The sequence below is a fragment of the Kogia breviceps genome, chromosome 9 (assembly GCF_026419965.1).
Source record: "Kogia breviceps isolate mKogBre1 chromosome 9, mKogBre1 haplotype 1, whole genome shotgun sequence".
NCBI lineage: Eukaryota > Metazoa > Chordata > Mammalia > Artiodactyla > Physeteridae > Kogia > Kogia breviceps.
Genome location: NC_081318.1, coordinates 40,750,977 through 40,769,207, shown reverse-complemented (window position 1 = coordinate 40,769,207; position 18,231 = coordinate 40,750,977). Strand labels below are relative to the sequence as shown.

At 42.1% G+C, this 18,231-nt stretch overlaps 1 protein-coding gene across 9 annotated transcripts in view; it reads right to left on the bottom strand.

Moving 5' to 3' along the window:
- The window catches only part of ELMO1 (engulfment and cell motility 1), an 803,227-nt gene that overhangs the window by 419,914 nt on the left and 365,082 nt on the right, over positions 1-18,231 (bottom strand). For all 9 annotated transcript variants that reach the window (XM_067042328.1, XM_067042327.1, XM_067042330.1 and 6 more), the window contains one exon: positions 3,445-3,495. In XM_067042328.1, coding sequence (XP_066898429.1) covers positions 3,445-3,495 — 51 coding nt within the window. The remainder of the gene's footprint in view (positions 1-3,444; positions 3,496-18,231) is intronic.

Below are 18,231 nucleotides of genomic sequence, written 5' to 3'. Positions count from 1 at the left end.
GGTTTCAGTTTTTGATTACTGAAAGCAATGATGCATACAGCCCTGTATGGGTGTGTATGGAGTGTGTGTGTGTGTGTGTTTATGTGTGTGTGTGTGTGTGTGTGTGTGTCCTGCAGTGCTTTTGTGAGTCTATCTGTTGGATAAATTCCCAGCAGTAAAATTGTTAGGACAAAGACAAATGTATTTTAAGCTTGGGTGGACACAGCTAAATTGCCCTCCAAAGAGGCTGTACCAATTTATACTCATGACACCACAGCATCTTTGCCTCACACCTTGATTATCTAGGAGTGTAGATTTTCAACTCTTTTGAGAGAAAGATTGAGTTTTTTCTTTCATATGTATCTATATCTATATAGATCTATACAGCTATAGATAAATAGCCATATATAGATCTATATAGATCCATCTATCTATATATATCTATAGATAGATGATATAGAGAGATTTATAGATCAAGAGAGAGAAAGAAATCATTTTTCTTTATAGCTTTTGGCCATCTGTTTTGGGGGCAGTTAATTTATTCTTAAGAGATCCTGCAAATTGAGGAATTAGCCCTCTATTTATCGTGCATGTTGCCAATTGTTTTCCTTATTTCGCTGTTTTTGACTTTGTTTCTGGAATTCTTTCCAAACATGAAGGTTTTATGGGGTTGTTTTTATTTTTTGATAGTCAAATTTATCAGTCTTTTTCTTTACAACTTCTGGGCTTTGTGTCCTACTTAGAGTGGCTTTCCACACTCCAAGACTACAAACATATTTACTGTGAAAACTTTTTAAAACAAACATTTCAGGAAAGTGAAAACAATGGTCTGGGAACGCAAGCTTCTTCTAATAGGAACAATAGCCAAAATTTATGTAAAATATGCTTCATGCAACATGTGACCTCAGGTTAGATTTCCACAGGTATTATTATCATGGCAGGTACAAGGGAACACTACTTAGCTGCACAATCTGAAGGTCTCCAAACCCTGAAATGCTCAGAAATTCACACACATTTGCACACATTCCCTGAGTTTGTTCGTGGCTAGATTTTCATGATACTGGAGAGATGGATAAGGATAGGACACCTAAAAAAGATACATGTTTAAGATGGTCACTAGAGAGATTGTCTAAAGATGTGCAATGCAGAGGAAGACCATCAGCCAAGTGTTGGACTTTTAAAAGAATAAAAATGCAGGGTTTTTTTTAGATCTGCTCTTATTAATGCCTTATTTTGTTAGGAACAATCCAGAAAGGATAGTTCTATATAGAGGAGGACTGAAAATAAATCCATCAACAAAAATACCATCACTGATAGAGTGGAGGTGAGACTCAGCACAGCTGCACATTGCCTAAAACAAGAGTGTGTGTGTATGCATGTGTGTATGAGTGTGGGCATGCGTGCGTCTTTTCTGGCTACAGGGAGAGTTCAGCTGAGGTAGATGAAAGGACTTGTAAAAGCTAGCGCAACACTGCTTGCCAGTTTCTTTATGGTACTCTAATACCTCCTAGCAAATTTAATAGAGACAGCTATTTTTTAAAATATATTTTTATCGTGTATGTAAAAAGTGAAAGAGTTAGCATATGCTGACCCATATTTTTCAGTCAAACACAAAATAATTTTTAAAAAAATCTACCAGCAACAAGTGAAGTTTACAGATCCAAACTATCTTGATTATAGAGTAATTTCCAGCTCTATACCCTGTGGCTACAGTCAAACCATAAATGCTTACTTAAACTGCAGGTGCCTGGACCCTATTCCTAGATACCATTATTCAGCTTCTCTTTAAAGGCTCAGACATCAGCATTTTAAAAATTCTACCAATGATTCAGGTTTGGGGACCACTGTCCTCTGGAAAATGTAAACCAATCTCTTGTAGTGAATTCCATCGTATAATATTGCCTTGTGCACTGGCTTTCACATCTCTCCATTCACCGTGCTGGGTATATGAAGGGCACAAGCTCCGTTGTCCCCAGTGATGCCAAGTCATGCCATGGTGTTAGTACATTGACTTTCCAGATGCTGACAAACTGCACCCTGCCAAACACCTAACGTTCTTTCAAGGAGTAGCTTAGCGCTGCAGAAATTTTGTTCATGAACCCATGGCAAATAAAAAAGAGAACTGACTTCATTTAGTGAAGGCCTAGATTTTTTTTTAAAAGTAGTGCCTTTCTAATTCTGAGATGAAACAAAAGGCAAGGTGTACTCTTTCTAGCCATCAAGCAGATGAATAATTTTAGCAGGACAAATAGGAACTACAAAACCCAAATGAAACCATGTCTCTAAAGGTCAAATTAACATGAAGTCATGCAGACTAAAGTAAGAAGATCAATGCTAAGGCAGACAAAAATGTCTCAGTTCATCATGTAGCCACTGAAAAATGAGTATGAATGATAATTCCCATTAAGTGGAAAAGAAGGTACCAAAAGACAGTTCAGCCAATGCCAGCAGCATTTTCTTATGGAGTCCATCACTGTGTTTAGGCTCAAAATGTTACTGGGTAAAATGTTCAGGAGTTTGTAAGCCTCTCTAATGTAATTTTCGACAAGAGGAATTTGTGGTGGTTACAGTACCCACAATTTAATTTTAGCCAGATGCTTTTCCCAATTTTTAAATTTATTTTTAGCCTACCACATGGTTTCAGTAGAAACTGAAAATGAGAGCTAGACACAGTTTTCATCACATATGCAGAGTGAAAATAGTAACACTTGGTGTATCTTGTGCAGATTATTTTTTAGGAAAGCGATAAAATGCACTGTGAAAAATACGTAGTTTAAATATGCTAATGTTACTACCCAAAGTATCTATAAGCCAGCAAGAAAGATCAAGATAAGCAACGCAGTCGGCTAGAGTAATCTAAATATACTGTAGCATTTTGTTTAGCAGCTTTTATCTGGAAGACTTTAAAGTGTTTTGGTTTTTTTTTTTTTCTAGAATCAGCTGTCAGTGAAACAGCATAAGTGGCAAACACTTCTTAAACTATATTTTTATGAATTGTCATAATAACTGACCAAAACTAGAAAATGCTTACTCTCTCTCTTTCACACACGGACACACCCTCTGACTTCAAAGGGAAATAATGGGCTGTCTCTAGTTTTGTTTCCTTTGTTTGTTGTCTGAATTTGTTCAGATGGCCTTAGGTGGATCTGTGGACAGGTAGGTAAAACCGATCAGCAGGTCTGAGTTATCCCATCTGTAATATGAGAATTGCTGAGATGACCCCAAAACTCAAACTTTAAGGTCAATTTACTTGCACATAACCTGGAACAAAAACTGCCCTTTCTGTAATGGGAAATACAAGGGAAATAGAAGGAGGTGCATTCCTGCCAGTCCAGAATATGAGGACCGTCCAAAGATCTTTTGTTTCACACAAAAGTCACCGTGAAAAATTAACATCCCATAATCCCTTTAACAAAATGCAGATCAAAGACTTTACTAGAAAGCTAAAAACAAAGATCAACTTACTGGAGATGTGGTTAACCGAAGGATAGTTCCATTTTTTATTTCATTGCGATTCTGGAAAAGGAAAAAAAAAATCTTTGTAAATCTTCAAGTGGACGCTTGGGAAAGAAGAGAACAAAGGTAAATATAATCTAGCAGAGACTCTATATAATAAGCATTCATATGATTCAGTTTATTCTCACTTGATTAATTTTTAGTTATTTCACAAAGAACTTTAAACAGGGTCCCAGATGCATTAACTTAATATTTTTCCCTTCAATTATTTTTGTTTAATTTAATTTTTATTTTATTTTGGAGTATAGCTGATTTATAATGTTGTGTCAGTTTCAGGTGCACAGCAAAGTGATTCAGTTATACATATAACCATTCTTTTTCAGATTCTTTTCCCATATAGGTTATTACAGAATAGTGAGTACAGTTCCCTGTGCTATACAGTAGGTCCTTGTTGATTATCTATTTTACATATAGTAGTGTGTATATGTTAATCCCATACTGTTAACCCATCCCTCCCCCACACCGACCTTTCCTCTTTGGGAACCATAAGTTTGTTTTCAAAGTCCGTGAGTCTATTTCTGTTCTGTTTCTTTACACCAAGTCATGGACAGCATTCAGTACACAGGAAGTGAATATAAACCCAGAAAACAGGAATATGGGGCCCAAGGAAAGCAATCAAAAGAAGCAATTTAAAAAGGTTATTAAGGGAATATGACCCAGAAATACCATTCCTACATATACACCCAAGAGAACCGAAACTACATGCCCACATAAAAACTTGTACATGAATGTTCATAGAAATGTTATTCATAATAGCCAAAAGTGTAAACAACCTGAATGTCCATCAGCAGATGACTAGATAAACAAAATGTGATAAATCCATATAATGGAATATTATTAGGCCATAAAAAGAAATGAAGCATTGATACACACTACCATAGGAATGAATCTTGAAAACATCACGTGAAAGAATCTAGAGGCAAAGGCCACATATTTCATGATTCCATTTATCAGAAGAGGCAAATCCATAGACACATGAAGCAGATTAATGGTTTCCAAGGGCTGGTGGAGGAGGATTTGGGAGTGAGTGCTAATGGGTGCAGGGGTTTTTGGGGGGTGATTAAATGTTCTAAAATTGATTATGGTGATGATTTCAGAAATCTGTGACTATAGTAAAATCCAATGAATCGAACACTTTTTTTATAAGGTGAGTTTTTTGGTACGTGAATTATATCTCAATAAAGCTGTTCCTTTTTAAATGAAAGGTTAGAAAGGAACCTGGTTTCTTAACATTTGCTGGTCCCTACTGCATTTTGCCTTGACGTTAAGAACAAACAGCATAAATGAGCAGATCCCAAATCGGTCCATCTCCGCTTGGCAAGTGTATTTGAGGTGAGTGTCTTGAAACTTTCACTTAGCATCTTTGGCATTGAAGGGAGAATTTCACTGGTAGTTTTCTTTTCTGCCACCAGAGTACGCACCATGCTCAGCTTTCAGGAGCTGGCCTTCTGGGAGTCACAATACTGCATCCCTCACCCTGGAGCACTGAGGCCAGGAGGTTAATAAAGTGCCTCGTGGGCCCTTCTCCTGTACCGTTTCAGACAAGTCCCAAGCTAGAATTTGCTCAGGATGCAGCAGGCACACTGAACTGGTGGGAAATTTCTCAGGATGAGATGCCAAAAACCCATAGAACACTCACTCTCTCCCTCAGCCAATTCTGACTACTTATTGGAAAATGAATTTTATAAAAGAATTATCTGAAAGCGAACAGGCTTCAGGCCAATACTCCCTCCCAAAGAAAACCTAATCTGAACGTTTTATACTGAGTTCAGGCCTGAAAACTCCATACTGCCAGATCCAAACCTTCCTCAGGCAATTTCAGCACAATCTAGAGCATCCCCAGCCAGACAACCTGGGCCACCTCTTGAGAGAGCAAGGTCCTCCTCGTTACCCGAAGTGTGCAGGCAAGGGCTGAACAGCCACCTGGCAGGCAGGCTCAGGTATGAGATGGTGAAATGAATTCCAGTCTTTAAAAAAAAAAAACTCCTTTCAACTCTAAAATTCTATGCCTCTATGAGAACTGGAGAGGAAGACCACAAATAGTAATTATAGAATTAAGGAAGCCAAACACTTAGCATACCTCTTTCCTGTCAGGTTCTAAATGAAAGAGAGTCAGAAGATGAAAGACTAAAATACCTCCTTTATTAGTGATTATGGAACACAAGGCTGAGGGTGAGAAGCAGGAGACAGATAACTAAACCCTCAGATTAACATACCCGTTGAGGTAAGACCAAAGGCAAGTTCCTTCCCAAGAGGAAAGGGGGCCCAGTTTATTCTTCCCAAATAACGAATCACGTAGGGAAAGAGGGTATGAAGAAACCAGGAGGGTTTAGCAATAATCTCTCCTCATAAAAATTAGTGACGGCGAAGCACTCCTAATAAAAGCAATAAACTAACATTTATTGAAAGGCACTGGGGTGAGGGTTTTTGGTTTTTGTTGGAATGCTTATTTAACCATAATAACTTGATGCTCACTTTAAAGATAAGAAACCAGGGCTTCCCTGGTGGAGCAGTGGTTGAGAGTCCGCCTGCCGATGGTTCGTGCCCCAGTCCGGGAAGATCCCACATGCCGCTGAGCGGCTGGGCCCGTGAGCCATGGCCGCTGGGCTTGCGCGTCTGGAGCCTGTGCTCAGCAACGGGAGAGGCCACAACAGTGAGAGGCCCGCGTACCGCCAGAAAAAAATAAAAAAATTTAAAAAAAGATAAGAAACCAAAGCTTCCAAGAGGATAAATTATTTGCCCAACATCATGGAGGGGGAAGGGCGGACTCACACTCATCAGGGTGGGGAGCATATCTGACACCAGATGCTGTGCTCTCTCTGGAAAGGTAAGAAGATCTAGATCTTGCATTTATCTTCAAGAGGGGAGCTCATCACCTGGTCAATATATATGAGAGCAAAGAAGTAAGAATGGTAGTAACGAATGCTCTGCAGATTCCCAGGTGTTCCCTGGGATGCCCCGGGCATGGGACACCGGGTGGGAGTATGGCCGGGGTGACCTCAAGCAGTTGACTTCCAGGCCCCCATGTTAGCTCCTGCAACGTTGACTCCTGACATTCTGGGACCCAAGTAGGAGTTCTTTGAAGAAAGGGTCTTGAGGATTGTTTAAAACAAAAGCAGTGTTAAAACCACTGACAGGCAGGGCTGGATTCAAACAACCTCCGTCTTGCACCAACTGTGTGTGCTCAGGGCGAGCTACTTAACCACTCTGATCTAAGTTTTCTCTTCCCTGATATGGGAAGAACAAGTCATTGCTTAGAGAATGTAGTAAGAACCACAGGTAACAGATGATCTGTGCCTGGCCTAGAACTGGTTCAAAATGAGAGCAATTGGGACTATTACACCTAGAGCAGCACGCCTCCCTTCCCAGTAGGCAGTCCATTTGCCCTCTGTCTCTTCCTTTTCCCTAAAAAGATGTTTCTTAATCAGCATTTTGTATTTTGGAATAAAAAAGATAAGTAGAAGAGCCACTATTATATGCATTAAAAACGTTAAGGTCCCGACAGAAAGGTAGATCAAACTGAAAGAAGTAGGCAATGGTAGACATCTGCTTCAGAGACTATTCTATCAGGAAAATCACCTGGATTCCACCTCATCTGCCACAGACTTATGACACCCTTTGCTCTCTAAGGCTGCCTAACTTGTGATGTAGACAAAGGAAAAGGCTTGGACTTACTCTTAATTTCATAAGTTCCATCCAGACACTGCAGCATCACTTAAGAGTTGAATTTCCAGATAGGACAGTCTCAATTGGATCCACATTTTACTTCTTACCTGGGGAATCTGCTACAAGTGACACAGCTGCCCTTTGTGTCAGCGTGTTCAAGTGTAAAATAAGGAGAGCACCTGTCTCCTAAGGCTGTTCTGAGGATTAACTGAAATAATCCATTTAAAGTGCTTAGAACAGAGAATGGCAAACACCTTGCAAACACTCACGAAAAAAAGTTAGCTGTTTATCGTTAGTGCAAAAATAACATCTAAAAAGCACAGTGCTGCATATGCTTATTTGTTTTTAGCTAGTCTCTATATGTAATCCAATCAGTAAAAATAATAGTGCCATCTATGTTATCCTGAGTCTAAGGCTTTAGGAAGTCAGCAGCACATATCCAGCAGAATAACAGTTAGCAACTGTACGCCTCTTCTATCAGCAGACCAGCATGGCTGACGAGGGGGGTCTGACACACAGCATGCTCCGCATCAAAGGCTGGGGAGCTGCCACTCACTCTTTTATCATAGTCTCAGGCCTCTAGGTCTGTTTCAGAGGGGCCTTCTTTGATGCAGTCCTCCAAGCATTCAATAAGGGCTGTGTGGGGTGAGGGGGGCGGTGGTTGTACTTCCTTATCCTGTCCATTGGCTGCCGCCCTCTACCCGCTGACCATCACCTCTCATTGAACCCTGACCAATACACCTCTACCTGCCGAGGCGCTGCCACAGCTTGGCCTGGCACTGTTCTCCCTTAGTGAGGTGACTAATACACTGGCCAGCTTTGCCTCATCAACAGGTTATGCCACTGACCTTTGGGAAGCAGCTTTCAACAGGACCTATCCATCAGCATTCAACAGAGTCAAGGTCACCTCTCTCGGGCCAGACAAGGAACACCACTAAATGACATATAAAAGCACATGGGGAAGGAACAACAACAAAAAAAAGTGAACTCCCTCCCTTCAACTGGAGAGGGGGATTCTGCAATAATGAAGAAGGTATCCATCAACTCACAGAGCCAAGAAACTGTCCCATGCCCCTCTCTAGGAAATCAGTCTTTAATCTCCAATTCTCATGGGATCGTCATACCACTGGCTTTAGAATCACCATGAGTATTAAAATGCAGATTTCTGGGACTCCCCAGCTCGCCAAGCCCACACTCAGGGACCTGGGGCTCTATACTTTCACTATGCTCCCAAGTAATTCTGATGTACAATAAAGTTTAGAATCATCCCAGTCTAATTCATAAGACTATGCATCACATTTAGAGTAAGTATTCTGAATTTCGAGGTAATAAAGTGAGGCAAACAAGACTAATGCCAGCTCCTCAAAACTGAGGAGGAGAAAGCAGCAGAAAGAACCTTTCTGCGGGGTAATGTCCTAACGTCACACAATGCACAGGAAGAACGACAAGGGGCCCAGTGAAAGCCCGCTAAAGCCCCGCTGTCCCATTTACTCCTAGCCAGCAGTGGCAGACTGTACTAGCCCCTGACATTCACAGGCGTCTCGATAGGATGTCTTTGTGTTTCTTCACAGAATCAGCTCAGTGACTCGGCCTCTGTGTGGACTGGATAATAAGATCCTGCAGAAAAATGTCACTGTTGTCATATTTTTCCCTCTGAAATTTATCTCAGTATGCCAACTTTCTATGTAGCCAGACAAATTAGGAATCATTCCCTGGTCAAAAATTCCAAATTCTACCCCTCTTCCTGCTATTGAGCAAGGAAAGCAGGAGGTGGGAGGGGGAGGGGAGGGGGAGGGGAGGGGAAGGGAGGGGGAGGGGAGGGGAAGGGGAGGGGAAGGGGAGGGGAAGGGGAGGGGAGGGGAAGGGGAGGGGAAGGGAAGGGGAGGGGAGGGGAAGGGGAGGGGAGGGGAGGGGAAGGGGAGGGGAGGGGAGGGGAAGGGGGAGGGGGCACTTACAACCCCACAAGTCCAGGAAGCTCCAGGATCTTTTCTTTGGCCCCTTCTTCTCCTTGCTCTGTCTTTGTCTATCACTGTCTCTCTCTCCTGATGTGATGCGGCCCTTACTTTAGATGTATTACTAGGAAATAAGGCTGTTTTTCCCATCCATTGCTCAGTCATCACAAAGACTGATTTTGCATGTAGACCTGATCCTTTCCATCCTTTATGTGTCCATGTGCATGATCTTCAGATCTCTGGGCTGAAGGAAATAAGTGAGGACCGCATATGACATGCCGGTTGCTAGGTTACAGAGCAATGCCTCTAGACGGAGGACTACAGGTCTAACATTTGAGGAGGAGGATAGAAATACCCTAAAATAAATCTGAACCCGCAAAAGCCAGGAAAAAAAGGCTGAGAGGTGAGGTGGGGAAAAAGGATAAGGAAGAAAGGGTGGCAAACTATTCTAAATGTACATTTTCCATAACTAATACTTCAGCCTTCCCCCAGGGGTCCTTACCATCAGGGACCATGTTCCTCCCCCCACTCCTCAGCCCCGTATGGCTTTAGCAGCTCATCACCACCCGTGGATTTGAAGGATCTTGATTTGACTTCTGTTTCTTTAATCATTTTACTTTTCACAGCACCCATGCACCATTTACACAATTCCCCAAACCAAGAGAAGACAGACAAGACAGGTGTTAAGTAAGATTCTGTTAACTAATTATTTGTGCTGTGTAAACACAGACGGGAATGCTTTGCTCTCTTTCTACCTGTAATAAGACCTAGGTGGAAGGAGTGGAGCGAAACAGGTAGACAGCCTGCAGGAGCCCAGGGAGTCTATGGGGTGTGGTGAGCCCAAGGGGAGGAACAGCAGGAGAATGCCTGTCCCCCTTAGCATTTTAATCTACTGCTTGTAGGAGACAGAGAAAAAGAACAGTGTTTTTCTGGAGAAGAACATGCTTATCTTAAAGCAACAGGCACTATTAGATGTTTACTGCTGCTTAAAAAGAGGCACCCTTGGGCTTCCCTGGTGGCGCAGTGGTTGAGAGTCCGCCTGCCGGGGCGGGGGACACGGGTTCGTGCCCTGGTCTGGGAGGATCCCGCGTGCCGCGGAGCGGCTGGGACTGTGAGCCATGGCCGCTGGGCCTGTGCGTCTGGAGCCTGTGCTCCGCAATGGGAGAGGCCACAACAGTGAGAGGCCCAAGTACCGGAAAAAAAAAAAAAAAAAAAAAAGAGGCACCCTTTTAGAAAGTCAGGGAAGATGCTTGTTTCCCCAGCCACTTTCATATGGCAGGAGTGAGCACACACCTGCCTTCACCTGGTGTCCAGGCCCCAGGACCAAAAGCTCAGGGTAGAACCCAATCCATGTCTGTGTCCCTCTAACATCCTAGGATAAAAATTGACTGAGTCCAATCTGTTAAAAAGTAATAGGATTTCCTTGGCAGTCCAGTGGTTAAGACTCCACGCTTCCACTGCCGGGGGGCGTGGGTTCAATCCCCGGTTGGGGCACTAAGATCCCACATGCCACGTGGTGTGGCACAAAAAAAAAAAAAAAAAAAAGTAATGGCAGGTCACTATTTAGATGGAATCCACCTTAAAGTCAGAGTAGCCAGTCCCTTGAGCACAGAAGGTGAGGGGGATCCTTTTGGCGATACAGATGGTGGGATAAGCACCAGCAAAGACACAGTATGAGTGTCAAAGGATGAGGAGTATATTCATAGACTCTCTTTCACTACAGGTGCTGTGCTGGGAGAACAAGGTGGTGAGGACAATTGACCAGCAGGGGTCTGGGAGCCTGGAAAGTGCAGTGAACTGGAAGGAAGGAAGCTCCCGGTTGAGCCTGGACCAAATGACTTCCCATGTGACCTTGGGCAAGTCCATTGGCTTTAGTTTCCTCATCAAAAGAATGGAAGCAAGGGGCCCAACACCCAAGGTCAATTCTCTTGCTTCTCATTTATTCTCAATACAATAAACAAAGAGGAAACATTTAAGGCTTTTGAGCATTATGCCCAAGGGGATGTTTCAGAGAAATAAATCTGTCAGCAGCAGTGAATTAGAATGGAAAGGGAGTAAGTTAAGGAGATTGGGGGCAAGGTGGCGGAGAGTTCCAACAACACACAGCTGCCTCCATCACTGCAGGGCTTGGCACTTAACTAACCTAGACCCCAGGCTCCAACCATAGGACTCCTGGCTCGGAGCACTTCCAGTCTCCAAGTTAACAATCAAATAGATAAACCCAAGAACCGAAAAGCTAGTAAGTAATAAGTTCTATGACAAAAATATGTGCCTTTCCTCCCACACATAACTTGAAGGACAGTAAATAGAGACATTTTTCATGGGTAATTTTGTAATGTTTAATAAAAGCCTTAAAAATCAAAATCAAATTTTATGAATTTTTCCTTTGGAAACATCAGAGAGGCAGACATTTTACAAAAGATGTCCACTGAAACACTTTATAACAGAGAAATACAACTAAAAGCAAGCCCAAGTGTTTCAGTTGTTCATTTATTGTCTCTCAACCCTAAATCCAACATTCTTGGTCTCACTCTGTATATTGGAGCTGGACCCTGCAAGCATTTCCCATTTGCCATCGTAGGAGAATGTTCAGCTTTACCAAAACAGAGCGCTGGAATGCTCCTGCCTGGTCAGAGAAAGGCAGTTCTCTTTTGAGCCACCATTGTAGTAGTAGTAGTCATAGTAGTAGTAGTAAATGTAGAAGTCCACAGGTCTGATCCACACTCAGGCCCTACTCCTACCAGAAGCCACTTCCAAGCACAGGCTCTGGACGCGCAGGCCCAGCAGCCATGGCTCGCGGGCCCAGCCGCTCTGCAGCATGTGGGATCTTCCCGGACCGGGGCACGAACCCGTGTCCCTGCATCGGCAGGCGGACTCTCAACCGCTGTGCCACCAGGGAAGCCCCCATGCTCTCTTTGAAGAGCCCTGGGGAAGGGGGCCATGCCCCCTGGGGGGTCTTTAATCCTTAAATTGTCCTCTCCTCCTCAGACTAGAGGCCACAGCTGCTTTGCTACAACTGCTCCTTCTGGGGACCCACCAGAGTCCTTTTCTACCCCTTTGCTCGCAGTTAACAAATTCCACTAGTTACTGATGTTTAAATTAAATTTCCCCAGTTCAAATAATGATATTTGAACTGTATCCTGACTGAACCCTGACTGATATACCAAATCTACCAAATGTCACTTAATATGAAGGAAAATTTAAATAAAAATGGTAAAGCAGGCCAATGATACATAATATAGCCATTAAAGTGTTGGTATGAAAGAGTGTTTAATAATATGAGAACATGTCACACTGTATTGTGAAGTATGTGAAAGGAAAATAAAAATGGAGTCCGTATTGCGAAGAGAGCTCTCTAAAATGAAGCTGAGGGCCTTTAAGGAAGTGTGACCTATGCACATGTCAGACTGGATGGAATCTGACCTTTTGACCTGATGAAGGGATCCAAAACAACTGCCAGAAATTCAAGATACTTACTGGACCCTTATCCTAAAATAACTTGTGATGGTCTGTCAACTTATTGGACCCCTATCCTAAAACAACTTGTGGTTCCTTAAGGACAAATATTTTCTGATTCACGTCAGAGTCAACCACAGTTCTCACCCCAGGCAACTTTAAACAACCTGGTGGCTTTTTGTCTTTATAAGCCCCTGACTCTTTCTCTTCCAGAACACTCTTTCAGGGTTACCCCAACCTGTGTCTTCCGAATTGCAATTCTTAAGACCCCAAATAAACTTTTCTTATTTGCAGCCTCCTGCATTATTTTTTTAGTTAGCAAGTGAAAAATGTAGGTTGCAAAACAGTATTGCAGCATGAGTTCAGATTGATGGAATATGTGTGTATATACTGATAAAATGATGGTGCCCAGGTAGATAATCAGGTGAACAATGCTCTTCACTTGCAACATGTGAAAAAAGAAAAGAAATTAAGAAAAATGCCTGATACTGTATTTGCCCAACCCAGCTAATGAACATTGGCTATGTTTCTAGGGGAGAAAGCAACCTCCCTGGTTTTGTACAGAAGGACTTGCCCAAGCTGGGGTGAACCACGTGGACCAGGCGTTGCCCTACAGTCCCATTTTTTTATTCATTTGAAATAGAGACTTGATTGCCAGGCCCTCCTGCTATCAATTTTAACCTACCCCCCAATCAAATGACATGTGAAAATGTTTAAACCTGGGTTGTGATGGGCAAATTAGAGCCTGTGGTCTTAGAAATCCACAAAGTGCTGGAGAAGAGAGCTGCACTTACAGGAAAGAAGCTCATGCTTGCAAAAAAGAAAGATTTTAAAGGGCCATTCCAGTGGCATTGGCAGGGATCACTAAGGTTGCTGCTACAGCTGGGAAAATACCAACTCCATGGTCTATTCCAGACAAAGCCGATGCAAACAACAGACTAAGGAGTGAGAACGAGACATAATAAACCTTTAGAGCGGAGGAGAGCTATGGAGCAAAGTGGGATGGAAACACAAGAGAAGGAAGAGTGACCGAGCTTGCTGGCTGCTGGCTGGCTGGCTTCGAAGAGACAGTGTGGCGTCACCTGTCATCCTGAACATCACCTGCTGTGATGTGAGCCTCCCCAACACTGGCATCAGACAGGCCTGATTCAAACCTTGGCATCATCACGGACAGCTTTGTCACCCGGGCATTTGGCACAGAGCCTGGCATATAGGAGGTGCTCAGTGAACATTCGGTAAATTAATACATGGGCTTGACAACACCTCCGAGCCTCCCTCACCACTGCATGAAGACCATCACACCTAGACCATATGGTATTGTCATGGGCATTAATTAGACAGTCCTAATAAAGACCCTGCCTGGCACACGGGAAGGACTCAAAACATCATCCATAAAGAAGAAGCAGCTTACGTACTGGGTACTGAAAACATGAAAAATCTGCCAGATCAAGAAGGGGGAAGGCAGAGGAAATACAGGTCAAGCCGTTTTGTCTCCCTGCCTGGAACACTGCAGGGCAGGGATTCTTTTTCCTTTCTTTTTGCCCCCTGGTCATGGATGTTTTGGCCGTCTGGTGAAGCCTATGGGTCACTTTTATAAATAACGTTTTCAAATGCATAAAACTCCTGAGCTTGCAAAGAAACCAAGTTACCCAATTTTTAAAATTGTACCATAGTAATATATATGCTGCTTTATCAGTACAGGTATCAGCAAACTTTTTCCAGAAAGAGTCAGATACTAAGTAGTTTAGGCATTGCAGGGAAAGAAATTTTCTGTTGCAACTATGATACATAAATGAATGGGCAAGGCTGTATTCCAATAAACTTTATTTACAAAACCAGGTGGCAGCCTGGATTTGGTCCACAGGCTATAGTTCACTGGTGCCTTTATTAATGCATGAAATAACAAGATACATTATAAGCGCTAATAACTACCATAATTTCTAATTAGTTAATGATCATAAATGACATTTTGAGATCACTGCAATAAGAGTAATAAGTGGAAATACCTATGATTTCTACCAGTAACATCAATACAGATACCGTTTATACTATCATGGCTGGTTGTCTACATTCATCATTGAAATAATGCAAAATTTTTATTTTCATACTGTTGTAACTTTCTTCCTACACAAGTTCACGGAGCCTGGGTTAAAACAGTGGCTTTCCACTGTACTTAGAAGAAAATCCCTATTCCTACAATGGTTTAAAAAACTCCCGATGTGGCCCTGGCCAACCTCTAACAATCATATCTGATACTCCCCCACTCCCCAGCCCACTATCCTGTTCCCTTTTGTTCCTTATCACACCAAGCCCTTCGTGCTTCAAGGCTTCTGTACTGGCTGTACCTTTTCCTGCAATGCTATGATCTGCCTCCTCGTGACTCTCAAGTCTTGGCACAAATGTCACCTCTTTAGAAGGACACTCCCTGATGCTTTACAGCAATCTTGGCCACAGATGGACATCTGGGGCCTTGCAGAGAGACGCACTTTGCCCCAGAGCTGGCACAATCCCAACGTGAAGACCCAGAACCCAGACATTAACCTTGGGTTATACAAACCCTGACAGCAGAATTGCAGCCTTAGAGCAGGAGTATAAGTTCATTTCTTGGGGTGCACGTAATTGGAGGAAGAAGCCCCCAATTCTGGAAACCATACCCACTCTCCTGTAGCCTTATTTCATCCATATCTGGTTATTTGGAAATTTAAACCACGTCAAGTCATATTTCTGACCCGTTCTTGAACCTAAATTACATGGCTATAGCCTGGCAGACTAAGCTCAACAGCAATGCCTGCCTACCACATTCTGCCCCCAAATCTTTATCGTGCTAATGTTACCCCATTTATTCCTTCACAGCACTTACTCCAATCTGAAAATACCTTGTTCATTTTTTTAAAGTCTCCACCCACACCCATGAGAACATATACACGAGAGGAGTGGGCATCTTCAGGTTTTGATCATCACCAGTGTCAAGAACAGTGCCTTGTATGTAAAACATGCTCAATACATACTTTTTGAATGAATGGAATGGATATTTTAATCGTAATAGGACCTGAAGCAATAGTCAGAATATATCTGTAAACTAAATGTTAACTGGCCACTTATGTCTTCAAAGACAGAAATACTGTCCCTTTCTTCCTCCCACAATTCAGATAAATCTCAGACCATCTTTCCTTTCCTTCCCTAGTCTACAATCTTCAGTCAACCAGTGGCTATTTATTTCAGGTCTACTAGGAGGCATGTGTATCATTAAACATTTTTTAAAATGGGATAGCTGAGATATAATTGCTCGTGTCCCACTATCAATCCTTGTGTCCTCAATAATGTCCTGAATGGAAGTGAACCAAATTCCACCATATTGTTCACCTAATCCACAGCATCAGGCTGCTCTAGCACAGAAGCAGAGTTACAAACAGCCCCAGACATCAACAACTGAGCTCTGACACTCACAAAACCATCCAGAACCACTCCCAGAAACTCACCTGTTTCAGCCCTAAGAGGTAGGGCCCAGTGATAAGAGGCCAGATAGACGCCTTAGAAAAGCAGGATTGGCCTCAGTGTTGGAAGTGAAAGTACCCAGCAGGACACCCTAGAGAACAAACGGGCTTTAGCTTGAATCCCCCTAGAGGTTCCTCCCTTCTATCCTATCTCTTCTTCCTTCTTGCACTAGGAGAAAAATTAGAGTTTAAGTAGACTTCTCCAGAGAAGTCAGTATGGATGATAAATGAAAGAGGAGGGAATTAAACAGTCAAAACTTTGAAAGTATTAGCATAAAAATTCTAGAAGAAAACATAGGCAGTAAGCTTCTTGACATGGGTCTTGGACTTTTTAGATTTGACACTATAAGCAAAGGCAACAAAAGTAAAAAAATAAACAAGTGGGACTACATCAAATTAAAAAGCTTCTGCACAGCAAAGGAAACCATCAACAAAATGAAAAAGCAACATACTGAATGGCAAAAACTAATTTACAAATGATTTACAAATCATGTATCTGAGAAGGGGTTAATATCCAAAATATATGAAGAACTCTTACAAGTCAATAGCAAAAAAAAAACAATCTGATGAAAATAAATGGGCAGAGGAACTGAGTCGACATTTTCTTCCAAAGGAAAATGGCCAAGAGGTACATGAAAAGATGCTCAACAACCCTAATCATGAGGGAAATGCAAATTAAAACCACAATGAGATGTTGCCTCACACCTGTTTTCATTGGCTATCATCAACAAGATAAAATAATAACAAGTGTTTGCAAAGATGTGGAGAAAAGGGAACCCTTGTGCACTGCTGGTAGGAATGTAAATTGGTGCAGCCACTATGGAAAATAGTATGAAGGGTCCTCAAAAAATTAAAAATAGAACTACCACATGATCCCACAATCCCACTTCTGGGTATTTATCCAAAGAAAATGAAACCACTGACCTGAAAAGATATATGCACCTCCATGTTTACTGCATCATTATTCATAATAGCCTGGATATGGAAACAACCTAAGCGCCCACTGATGAATGAATGGATAAAGAAAATGTGGTATACATATATACAATGAAATATCATTCAGCCATGAGAAAAAGGAAATCCTATATTAGTTACAATATGGATGGACCCTAAGGATATTATGCTACGTGAAATAAGTTAAAGATAAATACTGATATCTCACTCATATGTGGAATCTTCACACACACACAAAAAAAGCAAACAAAACTCTAGTTCATAGATGCAGAGAACAGATTAGATTGGTGGTTGCTAGAGGCGGGGAGTATGGGGTCGGAAAAATGGGTGAATGGAGTCAAAGGCACAAATTTCCAGTTACAAAATAAATAAGTGATGAGAATGTCATGTACAGCACAGTGACTACAGTTAATAATACTGTATTGCATATTTTAAAGTTGCTAAGAAAAAAATTGTTAACTACATATGGTAAGGGGTGTTAACCAGACTTATTGTGGTGATCATTTCACAATATACATGATGTTGAATCATTACGCTGTAACCTGAAATTAACATAATGTTGTGTCAATTATACCTCAATTTTGAAAAACTTTAAATGTATTAAAAAGCTCATCTAGGGCTTCCCTGGTGGCTCAGTGGTTGAGAGTCCGCCTGCCGATGCAGGGAACACGGGTTCGTGCCCCGGTCCGGGAGGATCCCGCATGCCGCGGAGCAGCTGGGCCCGTGAGCCATGGCCGCTGAGCCTGCGCGTCCGGAGCCTGCGCTCCGCAACGGGAGAGGCCACAACAGTGAGAAGCCCGCATACCGCAAAAAAAAATAAAAAATAAAATAAAAAATAAAATAAAATAAATAAAAAGCTCATCTACATCTTAGCTTTTCTTCTTTTTTTTCACTGGAGCATCCACCCTGCACTTGGACACCAGGCCTTGCCTCTAGAAGTTGTCTGTCTTGTCGGGAGGACTCACCCTAAATTCCTCTAAGCACAAGTGAAGTAGTGAGCAAGAAAACGAACACACTAAGTCAATAAGGACAGGTGTTTTCCTTAAGAGTTGATCTAAAAATAACAGCCAGAGAAACATTTATTTTATAGACTTATTCTCTGCCATAAATGTGTCTATCCAGATGAATTAACTAACTGGTATGAAGGGACTTCTACTTGGTGAAATAAATGCCTTTTTCACATAGAGACTCTGTAATGAGATTTTGGTTTTTTA